The following is a 23,866-nucleotide window of genomic DNA, read 5'->3' as shown; positions in this document are numbered from 1 at the left end:
AAACTGTACCGTGGAGTAGTACATCTCCATGTTGTTGATGCTCGGTTATGATACCACTGATTATTTATTTATTTATTCATTTAATGGTTACAACCAATACAGTTGATTATGAAGTTTCTGATTAATAAATACTTTAAACGAAATCGTCTCTTTCTTCGGATCCCACATTGTCATTGTATTCCACTCATAATAAAAGGCCACACTTCTTTTCGTATCCACTAGGTAATTATTTGAAATTGAAATAAATTTGTTTATGTAATTTAAAATAATGCATAAAAGGGTTGCAGCATACAAGGGTAATTATATCAATCATGGATTTCTCGCTAAAATGATACTATTTTCACTATTTTATTTTACTACACTATTTTACACTATTTTATGTATGAAGTGATGTTTTAATTTCTTTTTTTTTATTGACATGAACAATCCAGTTTTCTCTGGTAAAAGTTCACAACAGAAGGTATGTATGTAGGTAGGTATTCTTATGTTAAATAACGTCCTGAATCCAAAAAATATTGTCATTTTCCCGGGATAACGAAAAAACTACACTTTTGCGGAAATAGGTCAAGAGGGTACTCAAATTAACCGGTAGAGTGAGGATTTTCAAGATCCGATGGATATTAACGGAGATACGGCCGGGACACCGTCAGGAAATCAAGTTAGTACCAAAATGACCAAAAATAGGTAAGTTTAGGTTGGGTTAGGTTAGGTAAGGTTAGTTTAGATTATATTATATTGGGTTAGGTTAGATTACCGGTATATTAGGTTAGGTTAGGTTGGATTATATTTTGGTTAGCTATGTTGGGTTAGGTTACAAACAATGCCCATTTTATTGATAACCTAAAGCCCCCCACACACTACCAGACCAGACCTACAGACCAGACCGTCTGGCTAAGACCAGACCGTCTTGCCCGGCTCTACACATTCCCAGACCAGACATTCCAACATTCGAAAATTCGAACATTAATCGTAAACAAACTAATATTATTAGTAAATCAGCTGATCGCCCAATGCAAATCTAATGGAAATTACAAGTTACAAGTTGTAACTTGTAACTTGTAGCTTATTATGAAATTGGCCCCAGTACGACATCCGTCATGGCACCAGTGTTGTCAAGGTATAAAAAAATTGGTTAACACTCACAACACTCACTCACTCACTCTCACTGCAACAGTGCAACAGGAAGACTGTCGCGACGGTCTGACGTCTGACAGACAGCGCTACACACTCACAGACCAGACAAAAATAGTGGTGGGGGAACCTCAGACCGTCTGTGGTCTGAGGGTTCAACCATCAGACACGCAGACCGTCTGGTCCGAGAAAATCGGTCTGCAGACAGCCCCACACACGATAAGACAAGTGCCAGACGCCAGACCAGACGGTCTGGTCTGTAGGTCTGGTCTGGTAGTGTGTGGGGGGCTTGACATAACCCAACCTTGCCTTACCTAACCTAATATAATCTAACAGCCCAACCTAACCTAACCTAACCCAACCTTACCTAACCCAACCTTACCTAACCCAACCTAACCTAACATAACCTAATGCAATCAGCGTAAAATCCCGCATAATGTAGATACCTAAAATGTGTGTTTTTAAATAAAATAATTTTTCATCGTTTTTCCGGTAAAACGGTGCTTGTCCGACTGTATCTCCGTTAAATCTTGAAAATTCTTGCATATTCTTGTTCAGCTCACCCAACCGGTTAATTTGAGTACCCTCATGACCCATTTCCGAAAAAATGTTGTTTTTCCACTTTTCCGGGGAAACTTTGCTTTTCGCCGGGGAAAATGACAATCATTTTTGAATTCAGACCGTTATTTAAAATAAGAATAGTGAAAAATAGAATTTTAGCAAGACGTCCGTGGTCGATATAATTACCCATCCCAGAGTTCTTGGACCACAGGAATTGGACTGCTGTAAACTGTAAACCATGTGGCGTATATAGATATAGCGACAGTTGAGCTTTGTAAATTATTGTTGTCTAGCCATAGTTCGTTGTCTTACTGTATATAACCTAATAAGGATAAGGAAGAATAAGAATAAGAAAAACTGTATAAACAAATCCGTAAAAAAATTATCTAGCTCAAAATTTCCACATTGGTTCTCCAATAACCTCAAAATACTATTCATAGCTAAGAAGGCTCTACTCCTACATAAAAAATATTAATATATAGATCATCACTATCCCGTCAAGATTACTTGGACTTCCAAAATATAAGAAGAGTCTGCAAGTTACAAACAATTCAATGTCACTCCGTTTATCTCGGCAAGATCGAGAACAGTGTGCCCTCAGCACAATTTTTATTTCAGCTGCAGTTATTTTAATAAGAACAAAATGAGAGCATTTTATTGGCTGAGGGAACACCATTAGCGCAATGAAACGGAATGAAGCCATCGGCCTCCGTGGGCTAGTGGATAGCGTGCCTGGCTTCAAAACTTATGGTTCCAGGTTCGAAACCCATCTGGGGCACAAACTTTTTATCTAAGATTTTTGCATTATCAGCAAGTTTGGTTAGTTTTGTTAGGTTATAACAGTTAAATTTTATAATTAAAACCTTATAAAATTGAATTTGAGCTATTTATAGTTTTATTTTATGAACAGAACATTTTTCGATTAGTAAACCTTCATTCAATTTTTTCATTATCAGCAAGTTTGGTTAGTTTGGTTAGGTTATCACAGTTTAATTTTATAATTAAAAAACATAAAATTTAATTTGAGGCATTTATAGTTTTATTTTGTGAACAGAATTATTTTTTCTATTAGTAAACCTTCATTCAATTTTGTCATTATCAGCAAGTTTGGTTAGTTAGGTTAGGTTATGACAGTTTAATTAAAAAAATAACTATATATTTTTTTAGTTTTAGGCCTACAATAATTTTTTTTTAATTTCTAATTTTTGAACTCTCATTTTGTCCGTATTAAAAAACTGCAGCTGAAATAAAAATCGTGCATCCCCTCAAACTAGTAAAACTTAAAGTCCTTCTGGCCATATGTTAAATGCCAAAGAAACTCATCTTCGCCCCCATCTTCTGTGTTTCTTGACTCAGTTGAAGCCACTGAGGCAAATGCAACCTTTTCTCTAGATATTTTTCTTCGGTCTTCAGAGTGACTGACGTTCCACTGCCCACTTTTGATTTTGGTCTGAATCTATAAATAAGCAACTGTTTAATTTTCAAGCTTTGGATGTGCAGAGAAAGTTGGAACCATTATATCCGAACAAAGGAGCCGGCCCAGACGACATCCCACCTGCTGTGCTGAAGTACTGCGCCCCTGCTCTCATACCCCACCTCCAAATTTACTTTGCAAAACTTCTCTCAGAGGGAACTTTTCCGACGGTGCTGAAGCATTGCTTTAATAGTGGTTCCTATTTTTAAAGAGGGTTTCAAAAACAATATCAAAGGCTATAGACCATATTGTCATTCATCTGCCCTGTCCAAAATTTATGAAAGCCTTTGTTTGAGCTTGGCTTCATCCAGGGTCGCTCCTCTTGCACAAACCTCCTCGTTTTCCGAAATGTAATCATGTCAGCATTTACCGAACACTCCCAAGTTGATTGTGTCTATCTGGTTTTAACAAAGCCTTCGACAGAAAAGACCATCGTCTATTGATTGCTAAACTTGAGGGCTATGGCGTCTGCGGCCCATTTACTTTTCTGGCTAAAAAAGTTACCTCACTGACCACAGAGAAACCCCAATTTTTACCCCATAAAACCCCGTTCCCATGGTCCGATCATGCTGGTTCGCGAACTCATTCAAGTTTATCCCGCCTTACACCTTTAAACCAAATTTCATCAAAATCGGACAAAAACTACTCAAGTTATCGCGTTTACTGCCACACACACACAAATATATATTAAATATATATTTGAACGAATGTTGTTTTTGGCCTCTGGGGACATCAAAATGAAAAGGTAAATCGGTCCCGAGCCTAGGTCCTACCACCTACGGTAATAGCTACTTCCCTACAGGGAAATTCGCTAAAAACATGTATTTGAACAAACTTTTAATTTTGTGAAACTATTTCTAAGCTCAATGCTTATGTAATAGTTCTCTCTGTCTCTCTCTCTCTCTCTCTTTGTTGGTGCCCCTGATTTATATACTGAAGTAATGTTGGCATTAGTTTTGATAAAAAAATCAAGTGATTGGTTAATGTTTTGGCCTCATGTCAAAGTATCGTCTGCTCAAACTTTCTATTTTTCTGTCTGCATCTGTGTTTACTTTAATTACTCTCCTGGAAAGAAATGGAAAAACTTAAAATACTTGAAGAAAAACTTCGAGAAGCTGCGTGTATTGGGGATACTGATGCTGTTGCTGAATTACTTGCGAAAGGAATAGATCCTAATGCCAAACATAAAATAAACGGCTGGTGAGAACTTAATTATCAATTTTAATCATATTATTCTATTGTAGCATGCAGTTCTAATCCAGTCGTTTTTTAATGTTATTTTACATATTCCCTTCTCACATATTTGTTACGAATGTGTAAGACATATACAAGGTAATAATTAAGAAAGTTTACCCCACTAGGCTAAGGCTAATACAGTTACACTACCAGTGTCAGATTAAAAATTGTATTTAAATATAAAAGACAGTGTTCAAAGAACCTCAACCATCAGCGATCTAGGCGTTCTTTTCTCACAAAACTTACAGTTATCACGTGGATCATTTTGCCATGAAAGGAAATAAAATGCTAAGCTTTGTAGTGTGATTCTCGCGAGATATCCGCTGCCCCCTGGCTTTAAAGTCTCTGTACTGTTCATTAGACCATGGGAACGGGGGTTTATGGAGGGTTTTATTGGGTAAAAATTGTTGTTTCCCATTTTTGACTCTAAAAACTAAAACATAAATTTTGTAATTTCTGTCCAAACCATTTTAAGTTATAGAGCATAACAAACAAAATTATTTAGTATATTGAAACATCATTAGTAGAACCACTTTAGTCCGAACCCCTGTAATCCGAACGCCTCATTGCTGTACTCTTTACACAGTACAGTAGTTCTTTATTGTATACTGTATTTATTGATATACGCACTGTAATTATTTCAATTGTAATGTACAGTACTTTTTATTCCCTATGTTTACTACTGTATTAAATAAACACTGTATTTTACTTTATAAAGCATTTTTCACTTTTCCCTAGCTATTGTTATGTAAAAACAACAATATGTTCTGTAATCTGAACTATTCAATAGTCCGAACTACCCCCGGTCCCAATTAGTTCGGATTAAAGAGGTTCTACTATATGCACCTTAGAATAGTTACGGAGAAAATTAAAATAATAGGCTAATTGTAAATTTAAAATCCCCATGTTATTCTTATGGATAATAAATAACTGTTGTAGTTTGCTTGTTTATGAACATACAGTATTTTGATCAAATTTTGAAAATGCATTTATTTCATACTAAAATACATACTGTATTACATTTCACAAAAAAAAACACTTTTAAACCCTTCCTGTTGCAGCAAACCTAAGTACTTTTGTTAAACTAATGCTACAGTAATTGAATAAGGAATCATATTGTGATATTTTTAAGGAGATATTTTAGTGTAAATTCAATTCAAGCATGGAAATTCGCTTCTAGGCAGGTTTGCTGCGGCGGGGGTATTTAGTTTTTTTAAAGTAAAGTAACAAGTTGAACCCATCACAGATTTTGCCGATTAGCTATGACATAAGACATAAAACATTTATTTGTCAAATTTACATGTGTACATGCATAGACAGGTAATTTTCTTGGTTAATACATCTTGTATTCAGCCTTTGGGGTAAATATATATAACCACAAGGAATAAATTACTGGCATTATAAATAAAAACTAGCATAATAAGCCAGGTTAATATTGCTTTCTACCAAGGTCTTTTTGATAGTCCCATTGTTTGTTTAATCATATTTAACATAAGTTAGTAATTTCATTTATAGGTAGAAGAGCTTGGCTTTCCTACCCAGCCTACCTAGGCTATACTAACAAAGAGGCCGTGTTAAGTTTTGCCACTCATTCTCTGAATAATTACTAGCACTAGTAGGAGTTCTAAAATTGATATAGTTACAGTATGTGTTTCTACAAATATATCTATTTTTATTTTTGTAGGACTCCACTACACTGGGCCTGCAAGAGAGGCCATGTAGATATCGTCCGGATCTTACTGGGCAACAACGCAGACAAAACTATAGTAGCAGAGAAAGGTGAAACTCCCTTGTCATTGGCAACAAAACCTGAAGTTCGTCAGCTTTTAGGTTAGTGACTACACAATAATTAACTATAGTATTTAACCTGTCTTGTAGTATTGTACCTGTCTCCTAAGTGTCAGTCTACCTGAGACTAGATCAGGCCATAAACTACGGCTCTGGAAGAACCCCGCAGCTGTTTTCTAGATTAATCACCTTTGAGCTTTCCCACTAGTTTTAGTAGCTTTTATACAACAGTCATAATTTTTTAAGGCCCGATTTCACCAAACACTTAAACCGCCGTTAAGCCTTGCTCTTACAGCAGTTAGCTCTTAACTGACGAAATCAGATTTCACCACTCGCCGTTAGAGCTAGTTTAGACTAAACCGTCGTTAGATAATTAACTGCCCAATTTTGACCGGTTAACTTCTTTAATCTTTCGTTAAGTAAATATCAGCTTAACACAGATAATAAATTGACTGTTTACTGGACACTATGATCAATCTGGCCGAGGAATTTAATAATTTACTGAAATCAGACAACAAACTGTTTATTTATGAGCATGATCAAGCTTCTTAATTATTGAAGTTGATTAAAACTAGTCAGCAGTGATTTATGCACTATATTTTTTATTAATGTTTATGGGTTATAGTGTTTTAAAATAATAATTCCTTCTTAGGTGCTGATGGTTCATCGCCTGAAGAGCCAAGTCTACCAATAGCGCCCAACTATCTGAAAAACCCTCCTTTGAATGGGAAAGTCGATCTTTATCCAGTCAACGGAATGAATCATCGCAAACAAAACGGAACTGGTGAACTTCCCCATGCCGCCAGTCATCCAGCCAATGCTCATTTATCACCGATTGAAGGTATTTTTTTCCTTTAAGTTCTAGTCTGAAATTCTTAGCAATAATGTTACCCCGAATGTGGTAGCCGATTTTGTAATTGGCCTGTTGTAACTGTGTTATCTAATGGTTAATAAAATCTTGATTCTTATTACAGGAGTGTTTAACATTTGTGCTGTGACAGTAGGAGAGTATCACAATAGTGCCATCATCACAGTTATAGTCATGATTACTGAAAGGACAAGTTTTACCTTCCCTGCAGCCATCGAATTTTGGCTGTTCTTGTGTTTCAAATCCAAAACCAAGTTAATAATGAAGAACTTAACTTTGTGACTTAAATAATACATCACACTGTTTTCAAGTATTGCAATTATCATAGTTTGTAATGCCAAACAAAATAATTTTACTACAACTCTTATTGTCCAGCAGACCGGAAATCTGGGAATCGTTTATTATTTTAAATATCTGGAAATTTTATTACTATTTGTCGCTAAAACTCCATGTACGAGCAACCTTTAATTTCAGGTGTTGCATTGGTTCTCTTTTCACATGGTACGATAATCACAACTACAAGAAATGATGGCTAAGTTGTCGTGATTGCGAAATTTGTCTTCAATGTTGTTATGATTGCACCGTTGTACACTATGCTTCCGTTATAACTAGATAATTATGATGTCACAGTGATTATAACAATTTAGTCTAATGTTTCATGTTAAGACACATCAATAATTTAATTACTGTAGCCAACTGTTACTGACATTTTATAATCGGTTATTGGTAACGGTAAATTTCCTAGGATCACCTTAACCGACACAACACTTCTCAAAATAAGATATTCTACGTTACATAAAGACGTATGTTTAGTGGTTTCGTTCTTTTCTTTGACCCTCAGCGCTATATTTTATTTAATTATGTTGATTAACTACCTAATCAAAAATTTTGAGACATTGAACATTTTTGTCCCACAGAATTGGTGCTTAAGGTTCGTATTGCGAACTGCGGGGACCCAGACTTTATCGAGGTAGAGTTACCAACTACTGAGCTCACATACTACACTCTACTGCGAACGTGTTGCGACGAGCTCGGCCTGACTCCCAGCCAAGTGATTCGCATCAGGAAACTGCCGGACACGGTAAGTTGTCAAATTTGAGGAAGTGTGGAATAAAATACCAGTAATTTCATATTTTGAACCCTTTCCGCTAAATTTCTACCATTATACAAATTTCATGCAACATTTATACCGTGTGTTTCAAAAGTCCCACCTCCCTGTTATTTTTTCTTATTAATAGAGATAAAATGATAATATTCAGGGAATGTTTATATGATCAAAAAAGGAAGTTGTTGAACTGGCAGACAAACTATTCTTAGTGCTTCTCTTAGAAGTATAAAATAAGCTTTATTACAATTTGGAAAGTGTCACGGCCGGGAGCAAACTGACAGAGCTTTTATCTTGAAGTGAGTGCCTGGCAAATGAGGTCAAGCAGGGTTGCTACCCTTGTCCCATCACCTCGGACAGGATTTAACCTGTGATTGGAAACTTCTTGTGACTTTGAACAGTTAAATCAAATTAAGGTACTTTTTCACTTTTCACCTGAATAAGTATCCTTTCTTCATTTATTTACATAACTAAGTATTTTATTTTGAAAAAAATTAAAACTTTGAACTGCCATAACTTTTTATATGATTGAGGTAGAGACCTCTAGTTGGCGCAATTCTATTTCTTTTATTATGTATAACTTGATAAAGGTTTACCATATGACATTTTTGACTCACCCCCAAACTACCCTTTTGGGGGGGAGGAGGTTAAAATTTACATACACCAAAAACTTCCTTCTTCGATCATATAAACATTCCCTGTATATTTCAAATTTATTTCTAGGCCTACTAATAAAAATAAATAACTGGTGGTACTTTTGAGACAAACAGTGTAACTTTTACTTGATGTTTTAGGTTGTGTCTTATGTAGATTATTATTTTGAATTACGCCTTTATTTTAAGTGTACAACATTGCAAAAAAGTTTGTCAAAGGAGATTTAAGATATCTTATCAGTTTTTATAACTGTTTCAGGTGATTCGCAAAGACAAAGACGTCCAGAGACTACGTAACTTCCAGGAAATTGAGTTTGTAGCGACCGGTTCAAATGGCATGAGTAAATCTCTTTCCAGCGGTATCTTATTTCCGGGAAGCGCAACTCCAAATGGTTACCAATCTATTCATTTGTATAAAAACCAGACAATTCTTTATTAGTTTTAAGCTTTTCTGTTTAATTTAGAGTGCATTTATTATTCTTAACACGTTGATTCGTTTAAATATTTTTAGTTTGTTAATTAGTTTGCTTTGTTCTAGGAATAATTTTTTTATTCATACTTGGGTGGTAAATTTTCTGCTATTTCCATTTCAAACATTTTCTGATACAGTGTAAAAAAATAAGAAGATTGAGTTAAAAATGTATACAGCGCAATTAAGTTTCTTAATAACGAGAGAATTTTCTTCCACAATTTCTATGTCATTATTTAGTTGATAAAAACAGTTTTATGATTTCACAAAGAAAACACTTTTACATTTTATTAAAAAAGGTTCAAATACCTGCTATTAGGCAATCCAATGTTGTAAACACAACTAGTTTCGGCACCTGTGTGGCACCATCATCAGGCTGTACAAGGACGGTTTTCCTTCTTCAAACGAAGGGCGTCATATTGACCAACACAAAAATAGTAAATAGACATTTAAACATGACACAAACAGTAATAGGAGACAATTATGGTAACTGATCAGTTAAAAAACAGATAACGCTAACCCGGTGGAAGTTTGAGTCCAGACCATAAATGTCTCGTATTTGTGTTTAAATGTTTATTATTTTGGTGTTAGTCAATATGAAGAATTTTTTGGCCTGATGATGGTGCTGAAACTAGTTGTGTTTACAACATTGGATTGCCTAATAGCAGGTATTTTTTGAATCTTTTTACCGTAGTACTCATGGTAAGACCTGGACGCGGGACCGATTTTTTTTTTCGTTTTGAGGTCCCTAGAGGCCAAAAACACCATCCGTTCAAATTCATATATATATATATATATTTATATATTTATATATTTATATATATATATATGTGTCCGTCAGCACGATAACTCGAGCAAAAATGATCCGATTTTGATGAAATTTGGTACAAACGTGTAAACCTACGTTTATTCGAACGAGTTCACGATCCAGCATGATTGGACCATGGGAACGGGTGTTTACGGGGGGTTTTATGGGGTAAAAAAAGGTTTTTCCCATTTTTGACCCAAAAAACATAAAATTTAGCAATTTATTTCCAAACCATTTTGTAGAGCTTCAAAAAACAAATAACTTAGTATTTTGAAGCGTTATTATGCGCCTAATGGTTACGGAGAAAATTCCAAAAAATTGTAAATTTAAAATTCCCATGTTATTCTTATGGAGAATGAGTAAACTGTTGTAGTTTGCTTTTTTATGAACATATTTTGATCAAATTTGGAAAATGTTTTTATTTCTTACTAACTATTAACATTTTACAAAAAAAAACAGTTTTACCCTCCCTGATGCAGCAAACCTAAGTACTTGTTAAACTAATTCTATTTAAATCGGGAATAAATGTTATATTTTTAAGTAGACATTTCAGTGTAAATCCAATCAGTCAAATGGAAATTCGCTTAGTCTGCAGGTTTGCTGCGGCGGGGGTATTTAATATTATTTGGCAAACTGGAGGTTAACATCTACACTGAACTTATGTTATATGTTGATTTTTTAAAATAAAATAATAATATACTGAACGATGTAATTTAATTCAAAAATTCTCACATTCAGTAGTATTAATCAACAATTAATTATACTGCTTTTATTTCACTTAGCACAATCATCAATGCAACAATGATAAATAAGTAATAATCAGTGAAAAATGGAAAAGAGGTGATTTCATTATGTATGTCTCATCTTATATTTAAAAAATTAGATTTTTTTCCGTGTTCGTTTGGCTCTTCTACCTGACCAAATTTTATGATTAAGGTCTCAAATTGAAGGTATGCATAAACAGATTTTATATCAAGCATCGGCATATATTTATCTACAGTCCCACTCGGCTTATACTTAAACAAAATTCGCTTCCCATGTATTTCTTATGGGAGTTAAATTTGGGGTTTCTTTTCCAAGTTCGTTTGGCTCTACTACCTGACCGATTTTCATGATTGAAGTCTCACATTTAAGGTATGCCCTCACAGGTTTCACATCAAGTATCAGCATATATTTATCTACCGTATTACTTGGCCAAAAAACATAAATTTGATTTATTTTCTAATTCTTACTTGAATTTAAGATGTATTTGATCAGTTATAATTATACAATCTTATATATTTTGGTCTTAGAACCTTCAGTGAAATACCGGCTTTCATTTAAGCTATTAGTTATTCAAATCGGACGAGTTTCAAGTAAACACAAGGTGAACAACCATCATAAAAATGATTTTTTATAAGGTTTTCCTAGAGTTTTTTTATGTGTTTAGACTCAAGTCAAAATAATCAGTAAATTATGGGGCTGAATTTGAGCTTCTATTTGAATCAGTTATGTTCAAGATACTGTATTACTCAGTCAAAAATCTTAAATTTAATTATTTCTCGGATATAATATTTATTTCTAATATTATATCCGGAGCAGCATGGGTCCTCTAGTTATGGTTTAAAATTAATATTCACAAAAAGTTCATTATTACAGAAACACAAGTTCTATCCATTGACTATATTCTTGTTGGAATCCAATGCAGTTATAACTAACCACTTTTAATTATATAGTGAAAGGAATAAGGAAGTCCTTAGATGACACACTGGTTGAATTAGTTTGTTTACAAAGATAAACCAAAATCAGCTATGTTTATCATATTTTTGCTATACTACTGTGAAATGACATGTTTTCGTTGCATTTTTATCATCTGTGAAAATCTATCGTTATACATTGTTTACTAGGGCGAAAGAATGTTTACTATGCAAAAGTAATGTTTGTTTACTATCTTTTTTGGATTTTGCCAACGTAAACAATCAAATATTTGTTATTGTTTTATCAACTGTTTCAATTTTCAAAAACTAAAGTAAACATTAACTTTAAGTTGAAGGCATAACCTAAATTCTAATTCTACGAGTTTTGTAATGAAGAAAATAATTATTCTTTGTAGTGTAGCGAAAAGTAACATTTAAAACACGAGTGAAAGTGTGTCTATACATATACAAATTCTCAATCATTTAAAGTGCTCGATAAATCACGCAATTCAATGGTCTCAAATATGTAATGACTCACTTTCTACTCTTGTTATGAAATATACTATTTCATTGTATGTCTTGTCTTCATATTCATATAAATCATCTGGAAGAAATAAGGAATTGAAAAGTTTTTTTCTGTTTGTCAATTCTTAGTACAAATTCACCAAACGTAAATGTTTTACCACACTCGAATTTGAAATATTTTGTCTTTGCTTTTTGCATATTTAGCTAAAGTCGTGAAGCATTAATTCTTAATATTAACTGAGAGAAGAACAATGTTTTTTATGTTCTTTTAAGATCAAAAGCATTTAACTTTGTTGAGCCGAATAAACAATTTCTTTGTTAGAGCAAAACTCAGAAATCAATGTATATTTTTCTTTAAAAAAATTATATTCATAAACTATTGCTGTAAAAATGTATCGTAGTAGGAGTTCTCACTGAAAATTAACATTTGCAGAATTTAAAACCTCACATTTATTTATCGGATCATTATTCCTGGCACTGTTTACTAAATGTATTATTGTGCACTATTTATTAATATATATAATGTTTGTGGTATCCTAAATATCCTCAAATAGGAACTCTTAGAGTGTATAAATGATTTTAATTTGAGAAACTTAAGTCACTGATTTCTATTATAGTAACTCCTTCGAATTAAGAGTAGCATTTAAATTTTACCTTATTACACAGCATTTTAAAATAAGCACAGACCATCACTGTTTGTGCAGATTCCTAAAATGTAGTATATTGTAGCTTTATTAAATAAAACCAAGTATATTTTACACTTTTTGGAAAAGACTGCTGAAGTAGTGTGGTGCTGGAAATATTTAAGTTTAGACAAAGTTAGACAAGCTTAGACTGGCATTACAAGTTAAGACCAAAGACTACTGTAGTTGTATAGCACTTTAAAAAAGTGGTTGTAAATAGATGTATGTCATTAGGGTTAGTTTTGTATGAAAATACACTCACAACATGATTTATGTGTCTTTACAGTAGACCACTCTGTCATCAAACTTCTTGAATAACCAAAATTAAAAAAGTCTTGTACAAACTATTGTTTGGTATGATTTAAAAACCCTTGTATTCTCAAAAGTAGAACAAGAGACTATCATTGTTATTTTTAGATTTAATTAAAACTGCTTGTACACAATCAAGTAATCACAAAATTAAGTTGATATAAAGTTTGAACAAATGCTATAACATAATTTTTCAACAACAATAGGTTTAATTTTTCCCCCACACTACAATGTTTTTAGCCGTTTTACAAACATCATGGAGGCTGAAAGCAACGTATTGCTGTCTATGCCAGCTGTCATCGTCATTTGCGGACCGAGCAGGTTTTTACATCCCTTTCCCTAGGGCCGAAAATCGCTGCCCGCTTACTTTTTAAAAACATTATATCATATTAAATAGACAATCAGTATCAATTATAGCATTGCAATAGAATTGTTTTATTGTCTCGACTTCGTCTCGAACTTAAAAACTATCTCGAGTCGGCAAAATCTCATTTTTGGCCCAAGGTACAAAATATACTATTACAACCAGGTTTTTGTTATTATTTACAATTTTTTGGCCATGGGTTTATAATGCATCAACAATTTCATAAATGAAAAACGCAATACATTTGTTAATGAAATTGTATTTACTGTAGTGTAAAATATTTTGATCTTGAATGCAACTGAAGTTAACAGCTTTTAAAATTAGCTGTGGTGTGAACATAACTTTAATAAAATTTAGTACCAATAAAGTTGAAACTTCACCGATTTCCTGTCACCTTTTATCCTTTTAAAGTTTGAAAGTTGTAATCACTTTCAAAGGCAATGAAGCTCAAGTTGAAAACTACTTTTCCTTATGAGTTGACAAAATTCCTAACACTCGTTATTTTTAAACATGGTTTCCCAACTTAGTTTTTCCTGTTAAATTAAATATTAAGGTCTTCAAACAAAACTATCCCTGAGGAACGAGGGTTGTAAAATAGGAAAGGGGTGACTGGAAATAACTGTAAGTACGGCAAAATAACATTTATAAATTTATTGAAAGTGACCTGAAGATGAACATAAAATAACTATTTGTAATAACTTGTAGGATCTTGTGTATAGATAAAACCATAGCCTAATTTTTTGGATAAAGATTTTTCATTTTATGCAATTCTTTTGTTGACCTTGAATGATTTTAAGTTCAGACTTAAATTATTTACTAAATTAACTTCAAGATCTTAAAAAGATCAACTAATAACTCATAAAATGTACTTTTTATATCCTTATTAATATAATAGCAAAAAGAAAATGGTTTATGTATCAACAGAGTTTTGAAGTTATCTTACGTAAAAATAGCAGAAATCTATTTTAAAAATATTGACTAAGGATTTTTTTGGTCAAGTATTTCCCTAGCAGAATTTTTCCTAAATTTCAAACACACAAAAAACTTTTCGCTAGACTCTTTGCGAGAAGCCTCTGGCCTAACGATTGAAACAATTTCATACAGCTGCTTGGCATCCTTCAACAGCTGTGGACTCTCACCTCCGTCAAACACTTTCATGACCAGCGATCCACCAGGAGAAGACATTTTTTCCGCAAACCTGGAAAAGGAGAAATGGAATGTCAAGTTTATAATCTAGTATAAAAGTTACACCCAAAAGAAAATGAATTTAATGCTTGAGCTCAGATATTATCAATTAATATTTTTAGTCATGTTGTATTTCAAGTTAAAATTAGTAATTTCAATTTTGTTATGTTGCAACCCTGAGAGGTGTCTTAGGATGAGGAGCTGGATTGTAGAATCCTTCTCTTAACATGGCTTTGATTGAATGAACAGTGTTTCTGTACTCAGTCTCTTTATTACAAATTTCCTTATAAAACATTATTGTCTATATCTTGTTTTTCTTGTCTAATGAACAAAAAATCAAAATTCTTTTCTAAAACTGATGAATAAGACAACACACGCACGCAGAAAGGACGATTTAAAAATATCAAAAGGCCTCATTTCAGGTGCAAATACAAACAATCCATCTACTTTGTCAACTATTTTACTTCACAAAGACCCCTACTTTAGATCTGTTACAAACAGGGGAACTCTTCATGATTTATAGACCTGCTCAGACCAAGAATAGTTTTATACCCTCAGTCTACGATGCTCTCTCCTGCGGAGGAAATAACACCTTGAACTGATCCGCTCTGATCAGATCCAACAGGCATCACCCTTACTGGTTAATTTAAACTAGTTTACCTTGCAGATTTTAAAGAAAATATGACTTTTTTCTTTAAGTGTTGAAAACATTTCTTTGTTAATATCAATTCAATATTAAATAAAAAATCAATTAAATTACCGTAGTGCAGAATAGCATAGACTTATAATGTTGGTGTGGTCCAGGGATTTCACACCGCTAGCTGAAGGTGCCATGTCACTTAGAACCACATCAACAGCTCGTCCTGAAAAGAAAATGGATGCAAGTAAAGAGTTATGAGTTCAGTTTGAGTTGCACTTTGTGGAAAGAAAATTTTACACTGATAATTAAGTGACTGATTTGAACAACAAAAATTAGTTTGTTTGGATGTCAGATATTTTTAAATACTTAGTAAGTTACGTGTTTTTTATTGTGTGTAAATGCTAAATAGGTGTGTTTATGTTCTTCAAACTCTTCTGTAATTTATAGACCAATTTCAATAAAATTGCATCATTGGATTGTTTAATGTAAAGCTGTTTCTGTAAGTATAAAAAACACAATTTTTTGCCTTTTATGTTATAATTTTTTTTGTCAGGTAAATATTGTAAGTCACAGAGGACCCCCTCTTTTTCGGACAATTCGGAGCTGGACTATTGACGAAAGTAAAACGTCCACACCTTCAGAGAGTAATATATGGTAATATCATTGAAAATGTTATTGGCGATGAATGGAAATGTTTAAAAAAAACAGACACATTTGACCAAAATTATAACTTGTAGTATTCTACTAAACAATACAAAAATATACCAGTAACATCTATACTTTACAGTGCTTGGCAAATCATCGATGCTTGTTTGCTAGTGTAGCTATGAGTGTTTTGAGTTTGAGAATCATGAGCGGGCGGTTGTCTAGGAAGCCTACACTACAAAACTGTCCTGCAAACTTGGCACCCGGGTGGATTTCTCTGCAAACCTTTATGGTCTACGCAATCCTACATTGGTTTTAATTATGACCCTAAGAGTGAAAATACAGGTTCGATAGTTAATTAACATATTGCCTTTGCCATTTGGATTTGGTGCTGCTGCGGACAATGAGAATGAACTTGACGACTAGAGCTGCAAATTAACCCATTTGCATTGGATGACGTATTAGTACGTCAAGTCCGTAATGTACAGTATCATGGCTGACATACTGGTAAGTCAGCTATGAAATTTGAAAATTTGATTTTTACAAAAAATGAACCATTTATATATATACTTAAATTTGTTGGTCAAAATATTATATTCCTTGAATGATTTGATAATTACGTAATACAGACAGGTATGTAGCCTACCTATTTAAAAGAAATATAGGCTATACCTAATGTATAAAAATAGGCCCATACTAGAACAACTAAACTTGGCACACCTTTATGTCATGTTATGAAGTACTTTTTGGGTATAACCGCCACTTGGTGTACATCCCCAAAATGGGGGATTTTGGGGGAAACTCAAAACTTTCAAATGGTAAGACCCATCTCGAGCGACCCCTCATTTTGAAGGTCCTAGTAAAAGAAAACCAACAATGCAAACTAGAGGTCTCTATCTCAACCTAGTAAAAAATGGCAGCCAAATGAAATTCTCAAGAGTTAAATTTAACTAGCAGCTTTCCAAATCTGGAGACCCCCTGTAAATTTTGTAACGGCTCACACTAGGAAAACTAAACACTACACACCTCTATAGCATGTTATGAAGTTTCATTGTGGATGTAGCCTCCGGATTACTAAATAATATTAAAAAGGTTTAAATGCCTGCTAGAAAGCGAATTGCAATTAAATGGATTGCTTGATAGCAGGTATTTAAACCTTTTTAATATGTTATGAAGTACTTTTTGAAACCCAAAATGGAGGATTTTGGGGGAAACTCAAAAATATTAAATGTTAAGCCCCATTGAGTGACCCTTCATTTTGAAGGTCCTGATAAAAATGAACTAACAACGCAAACCAGAGGTCTCTAGGCTATGTATCAATCCAATAAAAAATAGCAGCTGATTGAAAACTTTGGAAATCAGAATTAACTTGCAATTTTATATTCAATTGGCTGCCATATTTTACTGTGTTTCCCCCAAAATCCCCCATTTCGGGGATGTACACCAAGTGGCGGTGTACAAAAACGTGTGCCGAGTTTAGTGTTTCTAGTATGGGCCGTTAAAAAATTAACAGGGGGTCTCCAGACTTGTTACTAACCCTGTATATAAAATACATAATTTTATATACATATACATTTTATTATGATTTTTACCTATAAGATACTTTAAAACATCATAAAAAATAGTCCAATATATTTTTTTTCTCTTTAATGTTTCAGTGACTGGTATTTTTGGTAAATGAATAAGACTATGCAAATGGGTTAAAAAGTTCAATTCATACATTTTAATGTTATAAGTATAGTGCGTATCCATAATATAAGAAAAATACACTTAATTATATCTCAACTTTTGTTTTTCCTGAAAATTTAGCATTTCTCTAGCCTGGCATCCTTCAACTACAAATGAGACTGTGCAAGTACAAAAAGTCAATTGTGACAGAGTAAACTTAGATGTTATCTATAGCATTCACACTAGTTCGCTTTTAGAGACTTAAACCAGGATTACTGATAACCAGGATACTGATCCGAGGTCGTTATTGGTCACACATTGAAATTATGCTCAGTTACAAAACAAGGGAAACTAGTAATGTTTTATATGTACATCCCACATTACATTGATGTACAATGAGTACATTGAGTTTCCCACTAATTCAACTTAACATAATTAGAACTTCATAGTTCAGTCGTTGCAAACTAGATGGATTTGTGGACAATGACACTGGTCCCTTACCTTCTAGGTGTTCCGCCAGCTGAGCCTGAGCCGATTCTGTCGTGAAGTTTAAACCTCCGAGTAACACCGATCCTTCTACAGGATGTACTGGAGACAGGTCTACTCCCACCACTAGGGACTTTGAATCTACGACATGCCAGGAATATGTTGAGATATACAACTGATTCAGCATGAAATAAAAGTTGTCACAATATAGTGTCCATCCTGAAAACTAAACAAAACAAAGCAATTAAAACCATCAAACATTTGGTTTTTCAGTTTCCTATTTTACATTAGACTGTGCTGTTTGACCTGTTTTTCAATTTTTATTTCAAGCAGATTCCCATTATTGATGCAACCAACATTAATTCAATCTTATTTGCAATATTTTTTTCTGTCCATCAAGTTGCACAATACTTGTTGTGGCCTAGCATTTGAGCGATAATTTCAAACAACAGATCCAACAGCGTTGACGAAAACAAACCAATGTCGTTGTTATTGCTAAATGGCAGTTTTCATGATAATTCCAGTATGCTCAATAATCAAGCGTCACATTATCAGTCACAATGCTGTGACATCTACAATTTAAATTTTAATGTTGTTATAGTTCACTTATCACATATACAGACAAATTTCTATTGGTTTTAGCCTTTTTGCAACCTTTTTTTGGATAACAGATTTTTGATTGTCCCCTAGCGCATATTTCAAATTTGAGTTTAGAAAAAAACAGGCACCCTCTTTTATGTTTGGCCTCAGGCTAAATGTCAAGCTTCAACACACTGAAATACACATGGCATGGAGCTAAAATATATGTTTTACAAACCGAGCTATATCTGTTGGTGTGTGAAAAATTACAACCCTTAGGCCTAATTGTTTTATTGAGAACACTTAGCCTACAACATCAGATGAATTGTTCAGTATATTAATAATTTATCATGTTTGAGCATATTTATCCCAGACACATTCCATATTTACCATTCAGCTGATCTAACGTGCAATATTTTTCCGTAGTAGTTCAGGGTTTTCTTACCATTCACATTTAATGTTACCTGATAGATTTTTGTTTGGTTATTTCCCACATTAAAATATAAAACCCTTTAAGTTTTGTTTAAATGTATTCAACAATTAGCTATATACATTTACAGCTATATACAGAGCCGGCCTTAGGGACGTGCAAAAGTGTTGCGGCTGCAAAGGGACCGGCGCTTGGTGCAAAATACAAAAAAAAATTGTCAAAAGTCTGTCAATCTTACACCAATTAAGAAAGAAATAGCCCCCCCCCCCGCAGCAAACCTGCAGTCTAAGCGAATTTACATTTTGTCTTAAATGATTTTCAATCAAATATATTTAAATAACATTAGGTTTAACGGAGCACCTAGGTTTGCTACTACTGTACAAGGAAACAGTATGGAATATTCTCCGTAAGAATAACATGGGAATTCTAAATTTACAATTATTTTATATTTTCTCCCTTACGAATAACCGTACAAAAACACCATTTTTATACTAAACACCATGTAGGCCTACTAAATTATTTGTTTTTTAAGCTCTCAAAGGTTTAGAGAGAAATTTTATAATTTTATGTTTTGAGGGTCAACAATGAGAAAAACTAATTTTTACCCCATAAAACCCCGCGTAAAACTGTGTTACCATAGTCCGATCATGCTGGTTCACGAATTCAAGTTATCATGTTTACGGACACACACACACACAGGTATATAAAACAATTTGAACGAATTGTGTTTTTGGCTTCTGGGGACATCAAAATGAAAAAGTAAATTGGTCCCAGGCCTAGGTCTTACTGTGCCATCTACGGTAATAGCTACTTCCCCATAGGGAAATTCGCTAAAAGGAGGGAGTGCAAATACTAATATTAACGTATACATGGAGATTTTTGTTAGTTAGTATTGTTGGGATACTATGATTTTGGTAGTAAGGGGCTCCGCTCTGTATGTTTGCACTCAGCACCCAAGGCTGCCTCTGCTCACAACCCTATAAAAAAAGATAAACACAAAAAGAGAGCAGTAAACTAATAAACTTATGGGTAGGCCTACAAGAAAATAAATTCCTTGTTTTTCTCACTAGGAGGACTTATTCATAACTACTTTAAATTAATAATTAACATAGGCCTACCTGGATAGTCTGCTTTGGTACATTTTACAGCAACTTGAGTCCAGCTTCCTGGCGCACAGCCGAGATCAACCACTACTTGTCCTGGCCGCAATATTCTATACGACTTATTTATCTCTATCAGTTTAAATGCACTGCGACACCTTAAACAGGGAAGAGTGAGAAATTGTTGGGTATAATTAAGTAGAAATGAACCATCACCAATTTTACCAAACCTAATATTATGGAAAATACCCCCACCACAGCAAACCTGCAGACTAAGCGAATTTCAACTTGTCTGATTACATTTTCACTAAAATATTTCCATAAATAAGACATTTTTATTCCCAATTTAAATAACATTAGATTTAACAAGAGCTTAGGTTTGCTGCTAAGGGGAAGGTAAAAAGTGTTTTTGACCATATGTCAATAGTATATAGGATGAAATAAATAAATTTGCCAAATTTGATCAATAGGCCTAAGTTATATATCCGGCATAAACAAGTAACTTAAACTACAACAGTTTTAAATTTCACCTTAAGAATAACATGGGAATTTTAAATTAGGCTACACTATTTTTTAATTTTTTCCATGACCGTTAGCCATACAACAGCGCTTTAATAAATATACAAAATTATTTCTTTTTTTAAGCTCTACAAAACGGTTTTAAAAGAAATTGCAAATGTTTTTGTTTTCAGGGTCACAAATGGGAAAACCCAATTTTAACCCCTAATGCCGGACGTGCATTAAGCGTCCGGCAGTAGCGTCACCGCGTTGTGGGGGCCCGGATCGCCATTACCACCACGATACGATGTACAGCCATCGGTATTCGTGGTATAGTGGATAGAGTGCTCGGCTGATATGCAAGAGGTAACTTACCCCTGGTTCGAATCTCATCAGTAACTTTAACTTTTTGTCAAAGATTTTGCTTTGAAAGCCATTTCTTCTTAACTATAACTTGCATCTTTTGTTAGAATTTTTGGCATTTATAATTTTATTTTACGAACAGAATTTAACCTTCATTTGATTCTTTCATTATCAGAAAGTTATTATCAGGCAAGTTCATTAACAGTAACTGCGGACGCCTAATCCACGTCCGATTACCGAACGCGTATCCTCTCTGCGTTACTAAAACATATTTGGTAGGTATATTAATATATAACTTAATATATTAATTAAGTTAATGTCAACTTAGCTTGGAATGTCTAATGAGAACTCCTAAGAAAGGCTGCACTTTACTTGACGTCCTACACTCATTTGAATGAAAATATCGATCGATATATCGATTAATTGAGTGCTTCATTCGATATATCGTTTGGTTAGTTAGGTAAGGTTAACCTAACCTAACTAACCAAACGATATATCGAATGAAACAATCGAATGAAAATATTGAATAAAAAAAAACAATCGAATGAGTGTAGGACGTCAAGTAAAGTGCAGCCCTAAGAAATTGACTGTGAAATGCCATAAATTACGATGGGCAATTTGTAGATTTGTTTAGGCAGCATAGGCTAGTTATAGGACTACTTCACAAATGTAATAAGTTAGGAACTAGTCTGATGTACTTAGTAATTTCGTTTGAACCCATTTAAATTACTAACCTGTAGTGCTCTATCCTTGCTTGTTTAACATATTTGTCATTTAACTGCCTTGAAAGCCAAATCTGAGAACTAGGTTTAAATTTTTGAGCATTTTTTAATTGTTCTTTGAATGCAACTCTTCCAGTGCTAAATTTGCAAACAGCGGGTAAAACTTTTAATGTGATATAATTAAACATTTTATATTTTTCTTTTTCGTCCTAACTTAGAATCCTTTATCGCCCAAAACATATACATAACCTATCTATATAAATAAAATATAAGGCATTTTTGTTATTATTGTTGATTTGTTGACAAACGGTAAGTCTGTTCCGTCTGATTTTTGACTTTACTTTAGTCAATCGAATCGAATCTCGATCCGAATCCGAATCAGTCGGTTGTAGTGTACTATCAGTATCAGCCGTGGGGTTCCAGATTATCGACATCCCAAAAGATCGACACTAAAATAGTCCCATCTTGTCGACAACTCGTTTCTATAAAAGCCTCAGTGCTGCCTCAGCTGTCCTGCTGTCCAGCTGTCTTTGTGACAACCTACCGGTATTTACTCAGGGGAGGTATAGAAGAGGCTACGATGACAGCTGTGGGCTTCTTATTAGATGAGGGAACGCCATTACCGTAACAATACGATGTTTAGCCATCGGCCTCGGTGGTCGAGTGGTTAGCGTGCCGGGCTGATATGCTGAAGGTCCCGGGTTCGAATCCCGCTGGTAGCATTAACTTTTTGTCCAAGATTTTTTCATTATCAGCAAGTTTGGTTGGTTTGGTTCGGTTATGACAGTTTAATTTTTATTATTAAGTCATTTTAAAATTTTAATTGAACAATTTCTAGTTTTATTTAATAGACAGAATTATTTTTTGTATTACTAAACTTTTGTTATATTATTTCATTATCAGCAAGTTTGGTTAGTTCGGTTAGGTTATGATAGTTTAATTTTATAATTAATTAAAAAATAGTAAAATTGAATTTGAGGCATTTATAATTTTATTTGATGAACAGAACTATTTTTGCGATTAGTAAACCTTCATTGCCAAAGTGCTCTCCACTACAGCGCTGTTTACGGAGAAATTTTGTACTAATGCCTCAATCGTACCTCCCCTAAGTCAGACCCCAAACTACCGAATACAGGAAACTACCTTGTCGTTGTCTTGTCACTCACTTTTCACTGAAGGACTGAAGAAGAGTTCTGTCTGTTTAATGTTTGTTTGTTCAATTCAATCTCGCTGTTTGGATGTGATGTGAGAAATTATTAATTCGTGTAATTTTTGTCTACAAGCTGTCAGACTCAGACGAAGTATAAACATTTTATTACTGTCAATATCGTTTACTTTTTATGATTATACACGTTATCTTGTGAAGGGCAAGCAGTCTTGTTTTAATCGAAAATCGTATTTTACAGTAATGTTATTTTTCAGTTTTTTTAAAGATGTGAATTGAAATTCTAGGAAAATGTTGAATTTACATTTGGTTTTCCTCCTTAGCATTGTGTCATCAGGTAAGTGACATTTTTCTCAAGTGATCCCTAATTTATTAATTCGGTAAGGTTACTAGCCTAATAGGCCTAGGCTAAGTAGTGATAGTTACTTGAATCATAACAACAGTTTGGGGTGAGTAGATGAATTCACGGTTTGAATTGCCTCATTCGACACCTAGAAGCATCGGTCCACCCAAATAGTAGTCTAATACTGCTTAAGGCCCTACCCAGTAATTTGTTACCTAGGTACTTAAGTACATAATGTTTCACCAGAAAATAGGCTGTTTAATCCACCAAAAATCTAACTTAATTTCAGAGATATTTTTAGGGTTAAATTCGCTAGGCCTATTAAGTTATTTGGGTTAAGTTGATATGTAGGCCTAGTCATCCACATCATAAAAGTAAAACCCTCAAGTTAA

The 23,866-nt window shown here is 33.8% G+C and overlaps 3 protein-coding genes across 6 annotated transcripts in view; 2 read left to right on the top strand and 1 right to left on the bottom strand.

Annotated features, from left to right (window-relative positions):
* Nucleotides 1-4,164: 4,164 nt before the first annotated feature.
* LOC129001116 (ankyrin repeat domain-containing protein 40-like) lies at nt 4,165-9,613 on the top strand. Of its 2 annotated transcripts, none has more exons than XM_054428303.1 (5): nt 4,165-4,366; nt 6,087-6,232; nt 6,843-7,031; nt 7,976-8,139; nt 9,076-9,613. In XM_054428303.1, the coding sequence occupies exons 1-5, from the start codon at nt 4,242-4,244 to the stop codon at nt 9,253-9,255; spliced, it is 804 nt and encodes a 267-aa protein (XP_054284278.1). In that variant the 5' UTR covers nt 4,165-4,241; the 3' UTR covers nt 9,256-9,613. The 2 variants fall into 2 exon arrangements, with proteins under 2 accessions (XP_054284278.1, XP_054284279.1); XM_054428304.1 differs by lacking the exon at nt 4,165-4,366 and adding an exon at nt 4,417-4,498.
* Nucleotides 9,614-14,292: 4,679 nt separating this feature from the next.
* Nucleotides 14,293-22,269, bottom strand: LOC129001131 (rRNA methyltransferase 2, mitochondrial-like). Its single transcript, XM_054428329.1, has 5 exons — nt 21,979-22,269; nt 20,402-20,541; nt 18,290-18,415; nt 15,596-15,698; nt 14,293-14,848 (listed from the first exon to the last, which is right to left on the bottom strand). Exons 1-5 carry the CDS (start codon nt 22,152-22,154, stop codon nt 14,629-14,631), a joined length of 765 nt encoding a protein of 254 aa, XP_054284304.1. The 5' UTR covers nt 22,155-22,269; the 3' UTR covers nt 14,293-14,628.
* Nucleotides 22,270-23,144: 875 nt separating this feature from the next.
* The window catches only part of LOC129000137 (uncharacterized), a 29,214-nt gene continuing 28,492 nt past the window's right edge, over nt 23,145-23,866 (top strand). For all 3 annotated transcript variants that reach the window (XM_054427060.1, XM_054427064.1, XM_054427061.1), the window contains exon 1: nt 23,145-23,468. In XM_054427060.1, coding sequence (XP_054283035.1) covers nt 23,423-23,468 — 46 coding nt within the window. In that variant the 5' untranslated portion in view covers nt 23,145-23,422. The remainder of the gene's footprint in view (nt 23,469-23,866) is intronic.

This window comes from Macrosteles quadrilineatus, unplaced genomic scaffold (assembly GCF_028750875.1).
Source record: "Macrosteles quadrilineatus isolate MER2022 unplaced genomic scaffold, UCM_ALF_1.0 Scaffold_8__2_contigs__length_117827958, whole genome shotgun sequence".
Lineage (NCBI taxonomy): Eukaryota > Metazoa > Arthropoda > Insecta > Hemiptera > Cicadellidae > Macrosteles > Macrosteles quadrilineatus.
Note: the sequence above shows the minus strand (reverse complement) of the source record. Positions and strands in the feature narration are given on the sequence as shown.